This window comes from Puma concolor, chromosome C1 (genome assembly GCF_028749965.1).
Source record: "Puma concolor isolate L17-30 chromosome C1, mPumCon1.1.hap2, whole genome shotgun sequence".
In the NCBI taxonomy this organism is placed as follows: Eukaryota; Metazoa; Chordata; class Mammalia; order Carnivora; family Felidae; genus Puma; species Puma concolor.
The window spans coordinates 9,791,873-9,816,646 of NC_141674.1; the positions used below are offsets into that span (position 1 = coordinate 9,791,873).

General features: G+C 48.6%; 1 protein-coding gene across 12 annotated transcripts in view; it reads left to right on the plus strand.

The window, feature by feature from the left end:
- The window catches only part of PRDM2 (PR/SET domain 2), a 124,494-nt gene that overhangs the window by 77,902 nt on the left and 21,818 nt on the right, over positions 1-24,774 (plus strand). For 8 of the 12 annotated variants that reach the window (XM_086715726.1, XM_086715727.1, XM_086715722.1 and 5 more), the window contains 2 exons: positions 176-313; positions 6,337-10,714. The exons of 1 other annotated variant lie outside the window; for it this stretch is intronic. In XM_086715726.1, the coding sequence (XP_086571852.1) occupies positions 176-313; positions 6,337-10,714 (4,516 nt within the window). The remainder of the gene's footprint in view (positions 1-175; positions 314-6,336; positions 10,715-24,774) is intronic. 3 more of the 12 variants (XM_086715725.1, XM_086715731.1, XM_025935317.2) reach the window with 1 other exon arrangement.

A 24,774-nucleotide genomic window follows, 5' to 3' on the forward strand; every position in this document is an offset into this window, starting at 1 on the left:
TTTCTTCTCTGACATGATTTACACGTATTCATATTCATCATCTGTTCATTTCTTTAGAAATCCGATGTGATAATTGTCCAGAAGTATACAGTTTGCTGTCATTGGATTAGTAATTGTCTTTTTCAAGAATTCAGGGTAATAGTGAGTAAGTAAACAAATAAATATTGTGTTTTAGGGAAGAAAAAATCCCAGGAAAGTAAAAACAAAGCAAACAAAGCTGAAGACACACCCCTGAAGACAAGCGAGCCAGATTCTGCTTCTGCAAATATGAGAGATTCTGCGGAAGGTAAGCTTCGAAGTTGGACTTGTTCGGGTATGTATCACCAGTTACTGTAAATCACAGATACTGTAAATCTCCTTGGAATGCCCTTCTGAGAATCCCCCAAGAACTGTAAAGGGTTAACAGCGAAAAGCCTGCCTGTATTAATTAATTTTTTATTTTTATTTTTTAGCCGTATTTATTGAGGGGGAGGAGTGGGGCGTGAGCCAGGGAGGGGCAGAGATAGAGAGGGAGAGATAATCCCAAGCCGGCTCGGTGCTGTCAGTGCAGAGCCTGATGCAGGGCTTACTCTCCGGACCCTGAGGTTATGACCTGAAATCAGGAGTCCGATGCTTAACCCACTGAACCGCCCAGGTGCCCCAAGGCTGCCTGAATTTAATAACGGTGAACTGAGCCTCCACATCCCACCTTCCCTTAAAAGTATTTTTAAAGACCTTCTTTGTTAAAAATAAAATTATTCCCTGGTTAAAATAAAATGAAATGTACTATATGATCATATTTATAAATAATTTATGAAGTTCAAAACCATCAAAACAAATCTCTGGTGCCAGAAGGCTTCTGGGACGGTGGTGCTAGTCCCACCCCTGAGCTGTGGGGTGAGCTGTGGACTGTGGGCATCAGTATTGACTTTGTAAACATTTTGTTTAGCTAAATGCTTCTGATTTACACACTTAAATCGTTTGTTTTGCACTTCAGTTAAGAGTTTACTTGAAATACCAAACACCTTTGATTTTATACATCAGCATGAAAAGTGTGCAGAGTGAAAAAAAGCGTTCTTGTTTTTTGTTAGAAATTAACTTCCTAGTTTATTCTTTGTGTTTCTCCACACAAAATTTTCCTTTTTATCATCCCTTCTGAGGATTAACATTCTAGGCCCTCCATGATGGAAGAATTCAGAGAGAGGCAAGGATTGAAAGTCAATCAGAAAGGCTGGTGGCTCTGTGCTCTTGGCAGTTGAGCAACCATATTGAGACTGTTGATGATAGAAATGAGGGAGGTGTGTCTTCTGATCTGGTACGTGGCAGATACGTGCTTGCTAAGAATTGCTCATAGTGACCCAAACAGGCAAATTTCAATAGAGCCTTGTGACTCTTTCGAGAACATTCATAGGTACCTGCCTGGGTAGACGCTCAGTTAGTTAAGCGTCTGACTCTTGGTTTTGGCTCAGGTCACGATCTCACAGTTCACGGGATCGAGCGCCTGCATCGGGCTCTGTGCTGCTGGTGCAGAACCTGCTTGGGATTCTCGGTCTCTGTCTCTCTCTCTCACTCACTCACACTCTCTCCCCCTCCCCTGCTTGCACAATCTGTTTTTCTCTCAAATAAATAAAAAAAATTTGTAGAGAAAAAAACGCAACAAAATATTTTGGATGCCTTTTAAACCACTTTATTAGCACTGTTGGAGGTGATGACATTCATAAAAGATTATAATTTCCTGTGGCATTTTATGAAGCAAGAACAGATAGGTTGACTAAGTTCTACATGCTGATAGCAGATTTGCTAAGTAAGTCTTTTGTTTGAACACTAAAGAATGTCACTGCCTTTAGTGGCAGAATTAAAAAAGAAAATCCGACTGCCCTCTCTCCTTCAGTACTTGGAGACAGGTCTTTATTCCTCATATAACACTAGGTCCTATGAAGAAAAGTACTTAATATTTACCTGTTTGTGGAATAGCTGGTCAGAGTGCAATTGGTTCCTTAATAGGGTAAAGCCTCTCCTGAATGTTCTGCATTGTCCCCAGCAAGTGGTCTGTGTACTGAGCAAACAGTCCAGACTCTTCCTTGTGTTTCCCAAACCTTCCTTTATTTTTAAAACTCAGCAGACCTCATCGAGTGCGTGGACACACGTTGGTGTGGGCCTTACTAGTTAATAAATAGGGCTCTGCATGTTTTGCTTCTTATTACTTTGGATAGTTGTAAGTCTGGAATTGTTTACCAGTCACAGGGAAGGAATCCTTCCCCCCCCCCCCCCCATAAAAGAAGCCACAGATTTTGACTTAAAATGAACCCTAAAATTTCTAAGCCTTAGAGATGTTGTTTTCATTTTCTGTTGTTATATTTGACATTTTTAGCAGTGTGCTGTTGGAAATGTATTTGGAAAGGGTGTTAGTTCCTACCAACATAAAATGACTGGTGTGTCCCAGTATGTGGAGAACTTGGGGGATTGATGGGAGTTTGTCTTGGGGGAGAGCAGGCTGGTCTGTGGGGAGACAGGCAGTAAATGTAGTGGTGGACGGATGGGTGAGGGTAAGACTGACGTTCCTAGGGCAACACCGGGGGGGGGGGGGTGGGGGGACTAGGACTGAGCAGGTGAGCTTGTGCGAACACCTTGTGTTCACAGAGCTGGAAACACTTGGCCTTTTTAGCTCCCCTCCCCCACATCCTGGTGGTCACCAGGTCTTTTGACAGGCCTCTTGTCCATAGCCTGGCCACTCTCCTGTGTCCGCTGTTTCCTTTCATTCCCATCCCTGTTTCAGGCCCCGTCCTCTCCCTTCGAATGTCCCTGCCTTAGGATCAGTCTCCTGCCTCCAATCTCGTTATCCACACTGTAGCCACATCTCCAAATGGCCCTCTCCTGCTTTAACATACCTTTAATGGGGGCGCCTGGGTGGCTCAGTCGGTTAAGCATGTGACTCCTGTTTTGGCTCAGGTCATGATCTCACGGTTAGTGAGTTTGAGCCTCGAGTCGGGCTGTGCACTGACAGTGTGGAGCCTGCTTGGGATTTTCTCTCTCCCTCTCTCTGCCCCTTCCCTGCTGGCGCGGTCTCTGTCTCTCTCAAAATGAGTAAATAAGCTTAAAACAAAATACCTTAGTGGATCCCCCTCCCCCACTGCCCCAGGTAAGTCCAAACTAATTTACGGTGTGCTACAAGTTTTGATTTCCTCCTGCTTGCTTCTCCTCTTCTGTCCTTGACCTTCAGGCAGTCTGTACTTTCTCTCAGTAGCCTTCCCTGATTAACCAAGCCATTCTTAGATGCTTCTTCTGTTATGCTTCTGGAGCAACCTGTACCTCCACAAAGCGTGAGCGTTCGTTGATGACAGTATTGTTTCCTGCTTGCTTGTACGTAGTGCCTGTTAAAGTGAAGCCCTGTAAGAATAAGGGCCTTGACAGTCTTACCTGCTGTTGGCATACAGTAAATTTTGCCCAGTGAATGAACAGCCAGAATTCAGAGTAGCTCTGCCTCTTTTACAGAGCCTTTTCTTAACTCTTGTAGAGCTTTCTTAAAAGGGGCCTAATTTAGCAAGGGCTCAGGGGGTACTGTAGAGAAAGCAGCACCGGGGACCACCCCCATCAGCATTAAATGGGCTTATAACAGTGCCCATCTGAGAGTCCCTTGCTATCCCCGTGATTCCTTCCAGCCATTGCCCCATTTCTCAGCTTTCCTTTATAGCTACACTTGAAAGAGTTGTTTATAGTCTCCCTGTCTTCCCACTCCATCCATTATCTTAGGAACTCCGTTAGCCGTTTGTCCCCACAGTTCCCCAAAACTGTTGTCCATGATCAGCACACCAGTTAGGGGTGTTGAATTCTCTGTCCTCTTTTTAGCCAACCCAACTCTCACTTATGGACACAGCTGATTGCTCCCTCCTGGAAACTTTCTTTACTCTTCTTGGCTCTCCAGATACCTCACTATCCAATCTTCTGACTTCTAAGTACCAGAGTCACCTGGGGGACTATCTTCCCGCCTCTCTTCTGTCTGCATTCGCTCTCCAGATGGCCTTGTGCAGTTCCGTGTTCCAAGTACAGTTCTGGGCTCAGCCTCTTCATTGAACTTGAGTCCTGTAAAACCAACCACTTAATATCTTCACTCAGGTGTATGTTGGGTACCACAAACTTCAACACACCCAACGTAGCTCTTGATTTCCCTTCAGTGCACACACGCGCACACAGAGAGAGCGCGTGCGCGCTGCAAGATCAGAGCTACTTTTCCCTCAGTCTTCCAGTAGAGAGGATTATCACAGTTGTTGTGGAATCTTCCTTGCCTCCTCCCTCCCTCTCCCATGTGCCACAGCCAGTCCGCAATCTTGTCATTTTTGTCTTCAAAATATATCTAGTGTCTGACCACCTCCCACCACCTCTCCCTGCCCTCACCCTTGTCCATTGTTTTCTATTTCTATTGTCCAAGAGTTTTCTATCTTCTACTCCCCACCCCACCTTTCCGACTTGTTGCTATTTTTTTTTTTTTTTTTTTTTTAACACATCTAGCACATTCTTGACTCAGAGCTTATGCATCTGCTATTTCCTCTGTCTGGGGAGCTTCCCTCCCCCAGATATGTGCATGACTCGTTTTCTTCAGGCCTCTGTTCCACTGTTTCCTTACTAGTGAGTCCTTCCCTGACCACCTGTCTGCTGTCCACCTCAGATTGGGCTCACATGGGTGTCTCCTGGGCATAGAGGCTCAGAAGTGACTTCAGGTCTCTGTTTCCTTCTCGAGGTGCTCCTGAGTTCTTTTGTCTTTTTATTAAGTTTTTATTTTAATTCCAGTAAAGTTTCCATGCAGTTTTGTATTGGTTTCAGGTGTCCAATATAGTGATTCAACCATTCTGTATGTTACTCTCTCATCATAAGTGTGCTCTTTAATCCCCTTCACCTATTTCACCCATCCCCCCCACCCAGCACCCCTCTGGTAACCACCAGTTTGTCCTCTATAGTTAAGAGTCTGTTTCTTGGTTTGTCTTTTTCTTTTTTTTCCTTTGCTCATTTCTTTCTTTTTCTTTTTCTTTTCTTTTTTTCATGTTTGTTTATTTTTGAGAGAGAGACAGAGTGCGAGCAGGGGAGGGGCAGAGAGAGACAGAGAGAGGGAGACACGGAATCTGAAGCAGGCTCCGGGCTCTGAGCTTTCAACACAGAGCCAGACGTGTGGCTTGAACTCCCGGACTGGGCTGTGAGATCATGACCTGAGCCAAAGTTGGATGCCTAACTGTCTGATTCACTCAGGCGCCCCTGTTTTGTCTCTTAAATTCTACATGTGAGTGAGGTCATAGGGTATTTGTCTTTGTCTTTCTCTGCTGACTGACTTTGCTTAGCATGATACTTTTTAGCTCCATTCATGCTGTTGCACGTGGCGAGGTTTCATTCTTTTTTATGGCTGAATAATGTCCTTGTGTGTGTACCACATCTTCTTTATCCATTCCTCTCTGGATGGGCACTTGGGCTGGTTCCATTATGTGGCTATTGAAAATAATGCTGAAATAAACACAGGGGTGCATGCATCCCTTTGAATTAGCGTTTTTTCTTTTTTGTGGGTGGGGGGTAAATACCCAGTGGTGCAATTATTGTGGATTGTGGGGTAGTTCTATTTTTAATTTTCTGAGGAATCTCCATACTGTATCCCACGGTGGCCGCACCAGCTTGCGTTCATACCAACAGTGCATGAGGGTTCCCTTTTTTCCACAGGTCCTGAATTCTTAATAATTTGATTAGGCTTGGAAGAAGTGATCTCTGAAGTTTCTTTTACTTGAAAAAAAAACTGGTCACCGGGTTCTGGAAAAATGTCCTAGCTTCTGTATACACAGTTTTGGTCAGGAGGGAGGGAGAGAATCCATTCTATTCCAGACAGGCTACTGAGAACCTAACCTGGTAATATGATGAACGGTTTCCTGCTTTCAGTTTGGAATCGTGAGAAATTAGACTTCACAACTAGACTCCTGAAACTCAGTATCACACACACCGTAACGGTGACTTCAGTATTGTGTCAGTATCCGGCACAAGTTTAAGCTCTACGATTTGTTAACAAAATTGTATTTGTGTGTGTGTGGCTGAACAGAGAAAAGAATCGAAGCCCCACGTGAGCACTCTTGGTTCACATACGTGTCCTCGCTGCACAGCATGTTGCCTGGTATGTGCCAGATGCTCCAAAAATGTTTGTTGAGTGAATGAGCGAAGTGGATTCCTATCCAGCACAGCTTTCTAAGCGGGAAAAGAGCGCTCTATCTGGTTGGTCACACTCTCTCACATTGTAGGTGATAAGAGAACTCACTTGCACAGTAAGAGTTGAGCATAACGTGGCTAGTTTTTGCCCTTACGCCCATGCTTCTGCTTCCCTGTGCTTTCTAGGTCCCAAAGAGGACGAGAAGCCTTCGGCCTCAACAGCTGAGCAGACCGCCGTTCTTCAGGAAGCGGTTAGTCAGGATGTGCTTCCAGAACCGGTAGTCTCCCCCACTGCCTGCGCGCCCCACGCGGAACCCGAGGAGAAGCCAGAAACAGCGAACTGTGAGGTGAACGATTTGGAGGAAGAGGAGGAGGAGGAAGAAGATGAAGATGATGAGCTGGAAGAAGAGGGGGAGGAAGAAGCTGACACGCCAAATGAAAGTTCTGTGAAAGAGCCAGAAATTCGGTGTGACGAGAAGCCTGAAGATTTGTTAGAGGAACCAAAAAATGTTTCAAAAGACGCTCTCGAAGGCTCTCCAGGGCTGACGCCTGTTAGCAGAACTCCCAAAACTAAGGAAGAGGCCAATGGTGATATGTTTGAAACGTTTATGTTTCCGTGTCAGCATTGTGAAAGGAAGTTTACAACCAAGCAGGGGCTTGAACGCCACATGCACATCCACATATCCACCGTCAATCACGCCTTCAAATGCAAGTACTGCGGGAAGGCGTTCGGCACCCAGATCAACAGGCGGAGGCACGAGCGGCGCCACGAGGCGGGGCTGAAGCGCAAGCCCGGCCTCACGCTCCAGCCGTCGGACGACCCGGCCGATGGCAGATCGTCCGGAGACAGCGTGGCTCCAAAGGACGACTCGACTCCTTCCGGTCTCGGGCAAGACTCTCTGCTCTTGCGTTCAGAGAAGGCTCCGCAAGAAAACGTCGGTTCTTCTGTTGCAGAAGAGAATGGGGAAGTGAAAGAGCTTCATCCGTGCAAATACTGTAAGAAGGTCTTCGGGACACATACCAACATGAGGCGGCATCAGCGCAGAGTCCACGAACGCCATCTGATTCCCAAGGGCGTGCGGCGGAAAGGGGGCCTCCTGGAGGAGCCGCACCCCCCCGCGGAGCAGGCCCCGCCCGCCCAGAGTGTCTACGTGCCCAGCACGGAGCCTGAGGAGGACGGGGAGGCCGACGACGTGTACATCATGGACATCTCCAGCAACATCTCTGAAAACTTAAATTTCTACATCGATGGCAAAATTCAGACCAGCAGCAGCACGAGTAACTGTGACGTGATTGAGATGGAGTCCGGTTCGGCCGACTTGTACGGCATCAATTGCCTGCTTACTCCGGTCACGGTGGAAATCACTCAGAATGTAAAGGCCACACAGGCCCCCGTAGCCGACGATCTTCCTAAAGAGCCTTCCAGCGGCACGAACAGTGAGTCCAAGAAACGGAGAACGGCGAGTCCTCCCGCGCTCCCTAAAATCAAAGCCGAGACGGAGTCTGAGCCCTCGGTGCCCGCGTGTTCCTTACTGCCTCTCAGCATATCAACTTCGGAGGCGGTGTCTTTCCACAAAGAGAAGAGTGTGTACCTGTCGTCGAAGCTCAAACAACTGCTTCAAACCCAGGACAAACTAACGCCTCCTGCGGGCATTTCGGCCACGGAAATACCGAAGTTAGGTCCCGTTTGCGTGTCTGCTCCCGCGTCTATGCTGCCCGTGACCTCGAGTAGGTTTAAGCGGCGGACCAGCTCTCCCCCCAGTTCCCCACAACACAGTCCTGCCCTCCGAGACTTTGGAAAGCAAAGTGATGGCAAAGCGGTGTGGACCGATGCCGTTCTGGGTTCCAAAAAACCCAAATTAGAAAGTCATAGCAACTCACCAGCGTGGAGTTTGTCTGGGAGAGAGGAGAGAGAAACGGTGAGCCCGCCAGGCTTTGATGAATACAAAGTGTCTAAGGAGTGGGCAGCCGGTCCTACTTTCAGCAATGTGTGCAACCAACAGCCGCTGGACTTATCCAGCGGTGTCAAACAGAAGGCCGAGGGCACAGGCAAGACCCCGGTCCATTGGGAATCTGTATTAGACCTCAGTGTGCATAAGAAGCCTTGTAGTGACTCTGAAGGCAAGGAGTCGAAAGAAAACCATCTGGTGCAGCCAGCCTGCAGTGTCATAAAGAAAAAGAAGCCAACCACCCGCATGCTGCAGAAGGTTCTTCTCAACGAGTACAACGGCGTCGATTTACCCGCAGAGAATGCTGCAGACGTGACCCGGAGCCCGAGTCCTTGTCAATCCCTGGATCCCCAGCCAGACTCTGGCCTCGGCCCTGAAGCTGGTTTATCGACCCCTGTGGTCGAGTCCCCACCTGATGTCTCTCCTTCCTCGCCTGCCCTGCAGACATCTTCCCTTTCTGCCGGGCAGCTGCCTCCTCTCTTGATCCCAACGCATCCCTCTTCCCCCCCGGCCTGTCCTCCTGTGTTGACTGTTGCCACGCCACCCCCTCCACTCCTTCCTACTGTCCCTCTTCCGGCCTCCTCTTCTGGGGCGTCTCCCCGTCCGTGTCCCTCTCCGCTCTCGAATGCTACCGTGCAGTCTCCACTTCCCATTCTGTCCCCTACGGTGTCCCCCTCGCCATCTCCCATCCCTTCCGTGGAACCTCTCACGTCTGCTGCTTCGCCCGGACCCCCGACCCTTTCCTCATCTTCTTCCTCGTCGTCTTCTTCATCTTCGTTCTCCTCTTCTTCCTCTTCCTCTTCCCCCTCGCCGCCGCCGCTCTCGGCAGTTTCATCCGTTGTTTCCTCTGGGGATAATCTGGAAGCTTCTCTCCCCATGATAACTTTCAAGCAGGAGGAACTAGAGAATGAAGAGCTGAAGCCCAGGGAAGAGCCCCAGTCTGCAGTTGAGCAGGAGATTGTTCAGGAGACGTTCAACAAAAACTTTGTCTGCAATGTCTGTGAATCACCTTTTCTTTCCATTAAAGATCTAACCAAACATTTATCTATCCATGCTGAAGAATGGCCCTTCAAATGTGAATTTTGTGTGCAGCTCTTTAAGGCTAAAACTGATCTGTCGGAACATCGCTTTTTGCTTCATGGAGTTGGGAATATCTTTGTGTGTTCAGTTTGTAAAAAAGAGTTTGCTTTTTTGTGTAATTTGCAGCAGCACCAGCGAGATCTCCACCCCGATAAGGTGTGCACACACCATGAGTTTGAGAGCGGCACGCTCCGGCCCCAGAACTTCACAGACCCCAGCAAGGCCCACATAGAGCACATGCAGAGTTTGCCGGAAGACCCTCTAGAAACCTCGAAAGAAGAAGAAGAATTAAATGATTCCTCTGAAGAGCTCTACACGACCATAAAAATAATGGCTTCTGGAATAAAGACAAAAGACCCAGATGTTCGACTGGGTCTGAATCAACATTACCCAAGCTTTAAACCACCTCCATTTCAATACCATCACCGAAACCCCATGGGGATCGGCGTGACGGCCACAAATTTCACTACGCACAATATCCCGCAGACTTTCACCACCGCCATTCGCTGCACAAAGTGTGGGAAGGGTGTAGACAACATGCCAGAGTTACACAAACACATCCTGGCATGTGCCTCTGCTAGTGACAAGAAGAGGTATACCCCTAAGAAAAACCCAGTCCCTTTGAAACAGACTGTGCAGCCCAAGAACGGCGTGGTGGTTTTCGATAACTCGGGGAAAAATGCCTTTAGACGGATGGGACAGCCCAAGAGACTGAACTTCAGTGTCGAGCTCAGCAAGATGTCCTCAAACAAGCTCAAGCTAAATGCATTGAAGAAAAAAAACCAGCTTGTCCAGAAAGCAATCCTGCAAAAAAACAAATCTGCAAAGCAGAAGGCCGACCTAAAAACCGCCTCCGAGTGCTCCTCGCACATCTGCCCATACTGTCACAGAGAGTTCACGTACATCGGGAGCCTGAATAAGCACGCCGCTTTCAGCTGCCCCAAAAAACCGCTTTCTCCTTCCAAAAAAAAAGCTGCCCACTCATCCAAGAAAGGTGGACACCCGTCACCTGCAAGTAACGACAAAAACAATAGCGGCCACCGCAGGCGGACCGCAGACGCTGAGATCAAGATGCAAAGTGTGCAGGCACCCCTGGGCAAGACCAGGGCGCGCAGCTCAGGCCCGGCACAAGTCCCGCTGCCCTCGTCGGCCTTCAGGTCCAAGCAGAATGTCAAGTTCACGGCTTCGGTGAAGTCCAAAAAGCCAAGCTCCTCCTTAAGGAACTCAAGCCCCATAAGAATGGCCAAAATAACCCACGGCGAGGGGAAAAAACCCAAAGCTGTGGCCAAGAATCATTCTGCTCAGCTCGCGAGCAAGACGTCCCGGAGCCTGCACGTGAGGGTACAGAAAAGCAAAGCCGTCTTACAGAGCAAATCCGCTCTGGCCAGTAAGAAAAGAACAGACCGGTTCAATGTAAAATCTAGAGAACGGAGTGGGGGGCCAGTCACCCGAAGCCTCCAGCTGGCAGCTGCTGCCGAGCCGGGCGACAGCAGGAGGGAGGATGGTGGTGGCAAGCAGGAGCTGAAGGACTTCAGGTAAGCCGAGGCTTCCAGGGCCACAGGAGAGCCGAGCTGCCGAGCGCGGGGGGGAAGACGGTCAGAAGACAACAATATTCTTGCCCGATGGCTATTTTTTCCTTTTTCCTGTAGAATTTTGACATAAGCATTTAAAGGAAGTAGCTGTTGGTTAATTACGTTGGAGGCACGAAGAAGGGTCACTGCTGGGCTGCCTCAGCCACGAATTCCCAGCTTTTGTTTCAGACCTAGGACTCAGCACATGGTACCATTTCTCTAACAGGGCCAGTTGTGAATTGAAACCATGAAAAGTGTTCAGAATCACAAGTACCCTATTAATGAAAAGATGAAATTTTCTCACACTTCCTTCGTATCTCGGGTAACATCTCAGTGTCTCTTGTTGTTATTATTCCGGATCATAGATCATTGCTTAGAGTTAAGGTAGATCATTGAGTTCATTGAAACCACACTGCAATCTTGTTGACTATTTCTGTGACTGGAGCCTAGTTACAGTCACTGAGGATGCTTTTATTATCATGTCTTCTTTTTATTGTGTTTTAATTTGGAAAACTTGCTTCAGATTGGTTATGGAACAAAACACGACACCATATTCCTTTTTAAGATGCCTTACGTCCCCCGACCCGCGCCCCGCCACCAGTTATAGGATAATGAAACAGGCCAGATTCTGAAGAAAGGACAGGAGGGGGCGCTGAGAGCCGTGCGGAGCCGGGCAGTTCCCTTGGGCCGGTGTGGCAGCCCAGGGCAGGTCAGCCCCGTGGGTCAGCGCCTTCGTTCCCCCAGCAATGGTGTAAGAGTTCGTCTTAGGTGGGAGGTGATTTCACAATTTTATTCCGTGTCCTCCCCGTATTAAGACTGTCCTCAGCGACACATAAAAACACAGGGCAGTAGTTCAACTTGTTATATTGGCTTCTCAGACTTTCCAACTTAACTCAAGTAACCCGAGTTGATAGGAGTTTCCTGCATAATGCCTACAGGTGAATCCCGCGTGAAGTGCTCAACCACAGAATTTCTGTAAGACACTCTAAAAGCTTGTCCTTTCAGGGTGAGCTGCTGGGCTCTAGGCTTTCTTGGCGACCACTTTCAGTGTCTGAAGCTCTTCGGTGTTTCAGGCAAACCATTAGAGTGAATTCTGGGGCGTGTCTGCCGTTTCGGAGACTTGGAGGTGCTGTTCTCAGCGCGCAGGTGATGAGGTGGCGTTCTTGGGGCTGGTGTGCCTTACGTGGTGGCTGAAGAAAGAGGTGGAGAAGGGTCATTAGCCAAAGGCCGATTGGAATGATTTACTGTAGGAGTGAAGGGTTCCATTTCAACAAGCGATTTTCGTAAGTGAACTAAATGATCAGTTGTGATAGTTCCAGTTCGGCATCTGGTCTCTGGCCACGGCACAGGCCTGTGTGTAGCATCTTGGAGCTTCGCCCTGGTGAAAATATGCACCTGTTTATCGGCTGTTCAAGCTGCCTGCCTGTAGCAGTTTAACGGCGTACCTGTTTGTGCTCATTCTGTGTTCCGGAAGTTCCACAACAACAGGGTGTTCTTAAGCCGAGTTTTGTTTTTTTTTTTTTTTTAAGGTTAGAGAACCAGAAAATGCCATCATGTTCACTGACTGTACTGAAAAAACATCTCCCAGGTGGTTGATGCTTTAGAATGTACTATGTGCATCCCTGTTTGTCTGCAATATTACCTAAAAGAATCACTCATTTTTGTACTGGTTCCTATTTCTACAATTCAAGAGTGAGGTTATGAAAAATCAAAGTACTATAAAGAGAAACTCTCTGAGTAACCATACAGTTATGAGGTTCATTCCCTTAGCTCTTCCTCCTCCAGTGCTTTTTTGAAGAACCCTTAACAGTGCAAAGGACCAAAGTGCCTAATAAAATTGTGTCTCTCTCCTTTGCTCCAGTTAATTTTCATTATTTTGCTTTATTTGATAGTTAACAGGGGGTTACGTTGCTGGACTGGATTGAGCCTAAAAGGAAACACGGAAGAGTCTGTTAAGCAAACATGGCTATTGTTCCTGACAGGCAGATGGTAGCAGCAGGCCTCCCTGTTTGCAGGAGTCGCTGGAACTGTATTGTGGGCACATCCGAAGGATGTGTGTCTCACACGGGGAGCTGCTTACAAGTGACCATAAACTTGTGAAGTATTTTTGGGACGTAAAAACCAAATGTTCAGTAGGACATCATACTTAACTCATCTGGACACAAGAGTGGGCATTTCCTCAGAGAGTTTATTCTTCTTAGCGCCTTATACAAGGTGCATTAGGTATGAAACTGGGATTCCTGAGCTCTGGCCTGGGGAAGGTGGTGGGTCATCACTGGCCAGCCCAGGGCTCTTGGAAAGCCAGCCTCATCATCCTCGCAGGTTGGACGTGTTACACTGGAAAGGAGCTGTTTTAATCTGTAGTCTCTGTCCTTTCTCAATATGTTCCTGCTTGTAAATTTTATTCAGGGATGGTCTCATGGCGCATATCTAGAAATATTTGCTTTGAGTTTGTTTTCAGCATTAGCCCCTTGCGTATTCAAGGACCTCACAGAACTGGCAGCACATGTTTTCCTGGGTGTTTCGTTAAAACAGACTGATGAAGAGCTAGTCTCCAGCACTCAGACATTTTACATTTGAATGCCAGTTGAGGATTCCACAGGTTTTTGAAGCCATGTGAGTGAAGTCAGAGTTTCCCATTCAGTGCTGAGGGTTCAGCAGAACTTGCCAGTCGGTCATTTCCTGGAGCACAAGACATTGTGCCAATCAGGGTGTCAGAAAGACCTGTGTTCCGAATCCTCCTCTTAGGACAGAGCAGCAGAGGGCACCAGGCATGCCACCCGTCTTTAGATTGTCCTGTCACACCTTTCAGCCCAGCGAACCCTGTGTTGGGCTCCCCTTCCTCAGTTAGCAGCCGGAACTCCGCTGCGTCCTATGGGACCGAAGTTCCATCTGTCGCTGAGGGCTCATTTCCACCTGGCGTAAGACAGAAGGACGAGGAGAGAGATGCATTCTCTCCTCCTATCCACCCCTCTTCAGTCTTTGTAAATTTCAAGGTGTTTTTACATTTTTTTAATGCTCCTTTTAGAGCAGCTTCTAAAAAGTACTGTGTTCCCATTGAACACTAAAAGGTGAAAAGGCAAACTGAAATAACAGACCAAGTTTTCCCATTTGCCATGAATTGATTTAAAAACTACAGTGATGCTAATTTTTTTACATGCCCACCTCTGCCATACACCAGTCCAAAGAGACCCGCTTGTGGTCCCTTCCAGCCTTTTTTGCGTAGGATGCCCAGGTTCCTGTATACCTTCAGAGGTGTTCTTTTGCTGTCATGGTAACATCTGTTGAATGGTCTGCTTGTCTTTTCCTGAACGTGGTCAGTTCATACTGGGTTACGTTGCGTTGGCATTTATCTTCAGTTTTCTTGTTTTCTAGGAACTTCCTGTAGAAAAGCCCCCAAACAAAACAAACTTTAATTGACTAAATAAAGACATTGCATGCTCAACTTAGGATAAGCACTACAGCAAAGGATACGAAATCTGCCAAGCTTGCAAGGCCAGTTGAAGCTGTCTCGCAAATCCTAACACACAACTGATTGTCGGCAGGCTTCTTGTTGCCCGGCTTAGGGTCAGGGTCTCCTGCTTCGCTGGAGCCCGGCTCCTGGCGTGTGCCTGGCTCCTGGGTGATGGGGCCACAAGGAGGAGGGCACGTCGCCATGGCACTGGGGGCTCGGATCTAAGTGCGGCCCTGGCGCTTGGCACACAGCAGAGAAAGGAACGATTTGAACTTCTTACCTTGCAAAGCAAGTTCAGTTTTAGGAGAAGTTTTTGTAGATTTCAGGGATGACAAATTCTGATGCACTCATTCTAAAATGTTTTGGTCACACACCAGCTCTTTATGCCTTTCTTTTAAATGAGTTCTGTACGGAGAGGCACTTAGCGTCTTTCAGCCTTTTTTTTTTTTATTTGTTTGTTTAAATATATATCACAAGCAGATTGCCAGCATAATGGAGAGGAAACCAGATCAGGATTGGATATGGACTTTTTAAAAAATGCTTTATCCAGCATCATGTTTATATATCCAAATGGACCTTGTCCTCTCGATTGATTATCTGGCACTAATTCATAACCATTATATTATCGGACACTGCGTAGCAATATGTCCGCGCCCAGGATGCACCCCAGGCCTCTCTAGATGCATATCTACACGTAAGTATAAATGAATTTATACATGCCAGGTTTTACACTTCGGTCTCTAAGAGCAAAAAACCTACAGATTGGCCTCTTCCAGAGGATGTAAGTGTCATTTCTCCGTGCATTCTATGCCTCCCTTCTTAATGACTGAGTTGGTGGAAAATGGCTTGGTTTTATTCATGTTGATTTTTGTTCTCAACTTCAAAAGTAATCTACCTCTGAAAATGTGTAGTTTGATGCTTGTTCGGTGACTTTGTGCCACTTCAACCCTCTCACGACCATTCCCGTTTTGTTACATTTCTGTTATGGGGACTTTGTGTTGAAATGTTGTGTAAAGCATTTGTAGCAGTTTAAAAATAAAATATTTAAAATTATTTAAATTGTTTTGGACACTTCAATTGTATTATATATGATTTACGTTTTACATTTCTGTTCGCGTTGTTAATCTGGAGAGTGTTCTTGTATTGAAGTTTGCTGTGAGTTGTTTTATTGTTCTTGGAGAGTGATATAAAAGACTATTCTAACACAAACATTAAAATTTACAATTTGACGTACAAAAGGGGTTGTCCGTTGACTTTAACCGATGTAGCCTTGAGAGAGAGAGAGGGAGAGGGAGAGGGTCATTATAGACAGGCGTGCCATTCGCTATTTTCCCCCTTCTGGCGTGAAATAAATCATTGAGCTTGTCAGCTGTATAAAGAGTGTGTTTATGCTGTTACCAGCGAGCACTTAATAACTAGAGGGAATTCAAGCGATACGTTTTATATCATTGTAACCAATAAAACCACTTTCTAAACCCTCGTGAAAGGACTGCTTTTGTACATCCTGGGGAGCAGTGAGGGAGGAGGCCGAAGGGGCGGGAGGAGCCGCGGAGGCTGCGCTGTGCAGAAGTGCGGCGGGCACAGCCCGCCCGGACCACCTCTCTTCCCTTGCTCCTGTTTGGCAGTCACTGAACGTTAAACTCACATCCCGTCTAGAGGGTAGACGCGCAGTCGGGACTGTGGTGCTGAGAAATAACCTTGTGAACTCCTTTTGCCAAGAGGGAAATAAAGAATTTCCTACGTGGGGTCTCTGCTTCCTCTCTGCTTGGTAACTGTTCACGCTAGTTTGGGGGTTTTTATTTTTATGAATCCCTGGAAGAACGAAACAGGCTGTAACATTTGTATCAAGCTTAATATGGAATTGCTGTTTTGTTTGTTTGTTTTTAATTGACTGAAGATCAGCAGTTTCATCAAGCCCTCCACAGCAGCACATGCTTTGTCATACCTTCTTCCTGTCTCTGCGTGTTCTTGCATCCGAGGGAAAGGCAGTGAAGCTGAAGGTGCGAGCGGCCTGCCTTGGCCAGATGGTCCCATCTCTGGCCGAGGATACTCCTATGTTGCAAAAACCCAGGGACGAGGAGGCATGTGTGGGGGAGGGGCGGGGGGAGAGGGGTGCTGAGGGAGCTTTGCAATAGCTTTCGGTGTCCCCTTGTTTTAAATGTTCCGCTAAACCGAGCGCCGAACTTGCCCAGTGTCCTGTGCAGGAGCTGGGCCTTGTGAGATGAAGCGCTGCCCTGGGAAGGAGAAGCGGGTTTCCGTCCTGTGCTCCTCGTTCGTCCCTCCCTCCATGTGCCAGTTAACAGGCGTCTAACAGGTGCTCTCCGCGTCCCTGCCAGCGGGCAGGTTCTTTTACCCTCCAAATCTCCGTTCCCAATGTGCCCAAGTGGGTCACGGATGAGATGGTCTCTGAGCCTTCCTTCCAGAAGGAGGTCTTTTTTTTTTTTACTGGGTATGGATGCTCACAGGCTGTCTCACCAGACTGAAAAGAGCGGGACTGGGTCTGTCTCCTTGGGCCCCCGGTGCTGACAGCAGTGCTGGAGTGTGACAGGCACACAGGAAGGACAGTTCCTCGGGAGGAGTCCCCAGGGAGCCCTGTAGCTCCCACCCTGCCAGGAACGAGCCGCCCGAGAGTCTGGTTGCTTTAACTCTTCGTGGAGTGCAACGTTTTAAAACGTTCAGAAGGCTAGTAATTGAAGCCTTACGTTTTTGCTCTTTTGAAGCACCTCTCGCTGTGATTACAAACCCCTCTCTGGGCTGGCTGTTTTAACCTGGTTGCTGCAGGTGCTTTCTAGTCAGATGTTCTACAGAATCACGGTTTATTGAGCACCTACTGTATACCGGGCTGTGTTGAGGTCCCTGGTTACATCAGCGGATTAAAAATCCTGGCCCTGGTGGAACTTTACATTTGTTTGGCCGTCTCCCCTGTTTATACTTCCTATGGATAATGTCACTTTGTCACAGCTTTCCAAAGGCTGGGTGCTCAAGAAGATCCCTCTAACTGCATATTTGAGGATGGATGTCTAGTTGGCTGCAGCCTTTTACTACTTGGTGAAAGTGACTTTAGTAAAACTGTAGCTCAGTTACTGCGTCTGCTACTCAGGTGGATTTTGATTTGATACCAAACCTTCGAATGGACCGACTTTATCCATAAAGCATAGACGTTGACCTCAAGAGGAGAGTGGAGTGCAGGTGGGTGAGAGAAAGGCGGACTTGGATGCCAAGGCCACATTTATTTATTTATTAAAAAAATTTTTCTTTTAATGTTTTATTTTTGAGAGAGAGAGAGAGACAGAGTATGAGCCAGGGAGGAGCAGAGAGAGGGAGACCCAGAATCCGAAGCAGGCTCCAGGCTCCAGGCTCTGAGCCGTCCGCACAGAGCCCGACGCGGGGCTCGAACCCGCGGACCGCGAGATCATGACCTGAGCCGAAGTCAGATGCTTAACTGACTGAGCCACCCAGGCGCCCCAACCGAGGTGGCATTTCAAAGACTGGGCTGATGGTTAGAGGAAGTGGTTTGCCACTTGTCCTTGTTTAGGAGACCCAGTAGCCTGTGGCCTCTTCCCTACCGGGTGGCAGCAGCCCGCTGCTCCCCCTTCGGGAATCTCTTCCTTCAGAGACTGTCTCCGGAAAGCACCGTTGAGGAGTGTGTCGTAGAGTGTAGACAGCGATCGGGTGGCCTGAGAGACTTGGGAGGTGGGGGTGGCTGGAGGGGACCTGGCGGGGGTTGGCACGCTTGTTGGGCAGCAGGCCCGGCTGTCAGACGACAACGAGGAGCCACAGCCCTGCTCTCACGTGCAGCGCCTCTCAGACTTTTCACCTAGAGAGGTGCCAGACGACCGGCTCCAAAGCTCTACGACCAACCTTTTAAAATAGACCGTGGGTGGGGCCTGGGTAGTCTGTCGTTTAAAGCCCCAGGTAATGTCAGCAGGCGTTGAAGAACCAGTGAGTGGAGGTGGGGGAAAACGAGACCGTTAGTGTAGCCCTTCATGGCTCGAGCACTGATGTGTTGCTGTCTGAGCTTACAGTTCCCCTGCCGGTACTGTCTCGTCTTTCCCATTTTTCTGAAGGCGGTAGGGGGGGGGGGTCACCTGGGAGGTGGGGAGTAAAGGGCTAGTCTTGAGCCCTGGGCTGGGCTGTAGGTTATGGAAAGAAGAGGCGAGCGGCCTCGGGAAGAGGAAGGTCGGCTGGGTGTGCAGTTTCTTCTCAGCCAGTATTCCAGGGTCACAGCCCCTGTTGGGTCCCCTCCCTCCTGGTGCCTCTTGACCTTCTTCTGGGAGTTTGCCTACAAGATGCCGGGCCTTTATGCTGTGCTAGGAGATAAAGAAAAAATAACAGAGTAGGAGCGAGATCCAGCCGGTGGTCATGATCTCCATATTACTGTTAAAATTCTTTTTTAGCCAAAATGGAAACAGTGTCAGGAAAGGTTTGACGGAACAAGAGAGGTTTGAGTGGGTGTGACAAAGGGAAACATGGAAAGCTGCTCATTGGCGCATCCGTGGCCCGGTCTCCCGTCGGGGGGCTGCCCAGGTCCCCCACTGTGCAGCCCTTCCCGTCTCCAGCCACACGTGCAACCCCAGCTCTTCCACCTTCCCAGCCTTGTGCTTGCTTCCTTTCCCAAGTGGTTTTGGAAACGACCTGATGAGCCTTGCGGACTTGACGACTTTCGAGTGCTTTCTGTGTTGGGGGACCGTGCTTAAGCGTCTTTCAAACTTGACGACAGCGCCTCGAAGTTGGTATCGTGTGCGGATGGGGAAACGGACCCCGGGGGAGTGATTTCCTTCAGAGACCACACCACTCCCAACTGGCCAGTTGGGATTTGAACTGCCTCCAGGCTACGCCATCCTGTTGATCGTTTTTATGGTTACCTATTATATGTATTTTTCTTTTGTTTTTTTTTAAGTTTCATTTCCTCTAAACGTCGACTACAGGACTCGATACTTTCTCTACTAAGAGCTTTCTGGCTTAGTGAACAAGTAGAACCATCACTGTGGGTATGGAGTCTTCCCGGTGCAGCAAGACTGCAGACAGGATCTGTCCCTTGCAGACCCGCGTCCAGCTTCATGCTGACCGCGGAATACGCTTCTCCCTGTCCTGGACCTTTCAGCTCTGACTGGCTTTGTAGGTCATTCTTCTTACTCATGAAAAATCTGCTTAACAGAAGCCAAGCTTGTTATAATAATAGCCTTTGATTTTGAAGGTGGTTCTAAAGAAGGCCCGGGGGTCATCAGGAGTCCTCCCTCAAATGTCATGTGAGAACCTTGACCTGTTGGGGCATTTACCCAGAAAGATAGTAGTTGGTCCAGGCTTGCCTTCCCACCTCAGCAAAGAGTGCTGAAGAAAGGGTTGTTCGTAACTTTCTGCGGGTAGTTATTTCTGAAGTATAGGATTAAGAGCCTGGAGGGTATGTGTAGGTTTTGTTTACTTTCTGGGTTAAGAATAAGAATAGGGAAAAGCTGTCATGACCGTGCATTAAATTTACTTGCAGTTGAAAAATTACACTCTGTTGTGAGCCACGTAAAGGGTTTTGGAAGTATTTTTATTAGAGTAAACTTGCTGAACTGTTGGGATAATAGCATTTGTCCATGCTGCTATCTTCTGGCTCGTATAGAAAGTGACCCAAAATTCAGGCAGATGTTCCAGAAAACGTAAATATCTTATGGGAAGAGTTAGTGCCTAAATGTGCCTACCCGTGTCCAGCTCACCATGTGCCACAGGAAACCACAGCGATGACCTGCCCAGTGAGGGGGGCGTTTCAGTAGTGAGAGAACGCTACGGTGTTTTTTTTGTTTTTTTTTTTAAGTAAAAAAAATTTTTTGTTAATGTTTATTTTTGAGAGAGAGTGTGTGAGCAGGGGAGGGACAGAGAAAGAGGGAGTCCCAGAATTCGAAGCGGGCTCCAGGCTCCGAGCTGTCAGCACAAAGCCCGACATGGGGCTCGAACTCACGAACCGGGAGATCGTGACGTGAGCTGAAGTCAGACGCTTAACCGACTGAGCCACCCAGGCGCCCCGCCGGTGGGTTTTAAAGTATGGATTTATGCCCTGAGTCAGAACACATTTACGCTAAGCACATTTCCGTACCCACGTTTAGACAGGCACCTGTGTCATAATCTGGAATTCTGCTTGGGTAACTACCGAGTCTTAGCATTAAATCTAAATGTAAACTTTGAATAGGAATCACTGGAATAAAAAGACCTGGTGTTTGTTATACAGGTAAGTTAATAACAAAAGGGGATTTGGGCCTTAGGATATAGTTGGGGCAATTTTGTTTTTTAATTTAAAAATAAGAACTTCAGTTTAAGATCATTGCATTTGTTGTCGTATTTAATAATTGCCCCCGATACACTATTTTAACATTCTTTGTCGGAATGAAGTTATTTGAGACTCATATGGGTTCGATTTTCCTCGCAGTAACATTCTGCTCTCACTTGCTTTTTATAATCACATCCAAACCTTGCCAACCCAGCTTGAGTTCAGGAACATTTTCATATGGCTTCTATTACCAAGCTATTATTGGACTTGTGAATTTAGGCACGTTCTCCCGGAGTGTTGGAGTCGGCCAGCCATTCAGAAAACATCTTCAATGGCTAGTCTGGGTCACGAGGGTGTCGGACTGCAGATCTGATGGACTCTGTCTGTGTGCGGGCCCCAAGAGGGCTCTGGGGTGTAGCCGGCCGCCGTGGGGCGCTGGGGGTGCTCCTTGGCCCAGCTTGTATGCCGGGCCCTGTTCTGACTGTCCAGCGGCACTTGTCTGCTCTGAAGCTCCCCCACCACCTGAGGGAGATAGCATGTCCGTTTACAGAGAAATCGACCACATCTGAGGGACATGGTCACTGGGTTTATGTCCCACAGCTGTAGCTGTAAGGGGCGCCTACAAACAGGCCATTTGATTCCATGCCCTTAACTACAGTGACACCACCCGATTCACCTTCCCCGCTTGGGTTTTGCACGGCTATTGTGTCTCCCAAATGACTGGTGCTGATGTCATCGCCCAGAGCGGGGGTTTGTTGCAGAGGCTGTGTAGCACAGTGGGAATAAACAGGCCTTGAACCCTAGTGATCTGGGTCTCAGTTCTCCTGGGACCCGCTGGTAACTGAGGCAGGGCAGGCTGCCGGCTGAGCCTCGGCCGCCTCACCTGCAGGTGGCTGTATCGAAGGTCAGGTGTGTGCTTAGGACGCAGTAGCTGCTGGCCATGGTGGTGGTGATGGTGAGTCCTCCCCGTGGTAGACCCCAGAGGGCCCTGCCCCACTAAGGAAGCCCGCGGCCTAGCAACCATCCTGGTGGGAGGGGTGGAACTTGAGTGATGGTGATCCCTGAGCGACTCTTGGAAGAAGCTCCTGAAGAAACTGCTCATGCTTTTCAAGGCCTTGAAAGGAAAAGGATTACTTCATGGCAGCTGACAAGCATCAGTTTATGTTGGTTTTCCCAGAACAGACGAGATTAGAACTTGCGTCAGAATGTTAGAAACAGTCTTGAAGTCTTCCAGGGCGGGCTCCTTCCCTCCATCGAGGCGCACCGAGGTGTCGGGGAGCCCTTGGCGCTCTGGCCTCCCTGGAGACCCTCACAGTAGCAGTGGGGGTCCATGTAGAGCTTCGGTCCAGGGTGGCCGGCCGTGGCCACACAAGAATGGAATTCAAGGTTGAGGACTTTTCCAACGGCCTCTGGCCTTCCATGAGGGACAGTGTGGTGTAGGCCACCCGTGGCCGGCTTTTGAGGTTTTGTTGTGATTTCGTTACAGGCAGTAGAATGTAGGTAAGGGTGTTGTTGATTGGCTCCTTACCTGGAGCTGCTGATTAGTTGTCCCTTCCTCCCAAGAAGCCTTCCCTGACCATCCAGTTGGAAATACTGCCCTTGGCCCTCTCCATCTTCTCACTCTGCCTTACTGGTCTTGGGGGCCACTTAACTCCTCTGTGCATTGCTACCGACTTGTGACCTTTGTTTACTAAACGTCTGCCTTCCCAGAGTGAACATTCTACCTGGGAGGAAGGACCTTTGTGTTGTTCGCTGCTGCGTTTCCAGCATCTGCAACAGTGCCTGGTGTGTGGCAGCCGGTCAGTATAAAATTGACTGAATAAGATGTTTGAAGCCTGGCTTTGTCACTTACCAGCCCTGTGACCTCGGACAAATTACTTAAGCTCTCTGAGCCCTGCTTTTCCCTTCTGTGAAATGGCAGTAATGATCTGACCGCAGAGGCTGGTTGCGCGGACGGCAGGTGAGCCTGTGAGGACCACGGATGCCGCCTGCCGTAGCGAAGTGCTTCGAGAACGTTAGCCGCTGCGGCTGTTGACCGAAAGGTGCCCTCTGGAATGTCCGTTGGGATCGGACGGAAGGTTGCGGCTGGCGCTCAAAGCCGACTTGCCACGTAGGTTTTATGGCGGCACAGGTTGCAGTAGCTGGAACGTTCCCTCGTCGTCCGCTTCCGCTGCCTGTGCCCGGAGAGAAAGCGGTCAGGTGGCAAGGATGCTTTGCTGAGCGCCTGCCAGGCCGGAGCTCCTCCCTGTCTGCGTCAGGCCCTCCCACCCGTCAGAAATAGAAGGAGCTATAAAACACGAAAACCACTTTTCAGATCAGGGCGAGGACGAAGATGACTGTAGTTTTGTCACCGCCTCTCCACATAACTTGATTTCTCTTGGTTTTGAATTTCAAGGCCCAAGTGGCAGTTTTTAAAAGCCAGGTGCAGAAGAAAACCTTGGTTAGCTTGGTTGTAAAATCATGAAAACCTAACCAAGGAACTCCAGCCCACTGAAATAATAGTGGAAGAATGATCCCTGATAATTTGAAGTGCTTGCTAGCCGCCGTCAATATGTTCTCCCACGTAGTTGTCGCATCGAGTCTGTGAAGTAAATACTTCTGTGTTCTCCCATTTTACGAACGGGGAAGCGGGGCCCAGATTCCTGACACGGTTTGCCCGACGCCACAGCCGTGTGGTTCCATCTACCTATCAAGAGTCGTGTTCTCCCTCCCGCCCCTACCCGCAGATCTGGGGGTGAAAGCCCCTGACCTGCCCGCTTCTTTCTTCAGTGGTATGCTCTTTAAGAGGCAGGAAGGAGATGTGGCTTTAGTTTGTAGCTGCCTGTGTGTGGGTAGGAAGCAGCAGCTAATGCAGAGGAGCTCAAACCGGGGGGAGGCGAGCACAAGTCCTGGCCCCTCGTGGTCCTAGTGCGTTCTGTGAGTGCCTGGGAGACAGGACCAAGTGGTTTCTGCTGTAGGCCTGGTGTGATGCCCCGTGCTCAGCCCCCATCTACACGGCTTTGTTAGGGAACGGGCAGATCCGGGTACTGACTCGTTCAGAGAGTCAAACCTTGCTGCTTCCTAGTGGCACCTTTTATCCCCTTGTCTTTCTATTTGCAAACCTTCCCAAGCCATGGCTGGCCAGTAGGTTTCCAGATGTGTGTGCGTGGGGAGGAAGGACCTGCTTAGGGGTGGCTGCACAGCCTTGCTTCGGAGGTGTGGTCGTGCTCGGGGAAGGAGGGCCAGGCTGAGTGCCTGGTGTCTGCCTCCCATGGCGGGAAGGGATGTCTGTGGTCTCACCCATCGGCTACTTGCCTGCTTTTAAGAACTACACTAGACCTAATTTCGCCTTTCCCTGAAGGCTCGAGGTGTAAGCATCGATTAATACTTGGTTGTGGAAAAGGGATGCCCTCAGATAATTCAGGTGTTCAGGATCCTGAAGGTTTTTTGGGAAGGATGTACTCCTCACTGTCTCCTTTTTCATTATTTATAGATCTTGTCTGCCCTCCTCGTGTCCCCAGATATGGTTCTGTTGATCGTCGATGGTTACAGAAGCTAGGTAGCGGTCCTGTTAATAGGATACGCAAACAAAGAAATGGTGGGCCCTGAGAGAACACCCAAGGACCTCCCTTGTGTGTCAGGTGTGCTAATATTAGAACGTGGGTTTTCTGGCATGATTTGCTTACTCATTAAAATTGGTCGTTGCTCTTGGTTCTTTGCTGGTAAGTGACGCTGCTGGACAAGTGACCTTGTAATAGAGTGTTGGGTGTAACAAACACATAGAGACTGCTTTTTTTTTTTTTTTTTTTTTTGGTTTTGTTTTTCTTTCAAGCTCCTGAAAACATGTGAGTTAGAGAAATGATTTGTGAAGAGAGTGACGTGAACGTCCGGGTGACGTGTGTACAGGCTTCCTCGGCAAAGGCAAAGGTGTGCTGCTAGGGGAAGCGCCTTCGTTCCGAAACAGGATAGTTTTCCTCTCTTTGCTGGATGCCTGTCCTTTATGTTTGAGTCGATACTCTGTTTAGTGCTAAGTGCTAGGAGGTGGTTGACTCTGGAAGGAAGTACGTGGCGTTCACCCATCTCCTTTCTTGGTGCACAGGCTGGTGAACCAGCCAGGGATTTTCCTCTCTGTTTCAGGATCTTGCTCCAGAAGCTTTTCAGAATTTCCGTAATAATCAGTACATAGGGGTCTTATACTCCTACCTTTATCGTTTATATTGAGGCTCTTTTGATCGAATTTTGCCAGCCGGTTTCGTGAAAACCTACGTTCACTGCTTTGGTGCAGGAACCAACCACTTCGACTCATCTCAGTAAATTGCTGCCAGATGCTGTAGTTGAGGT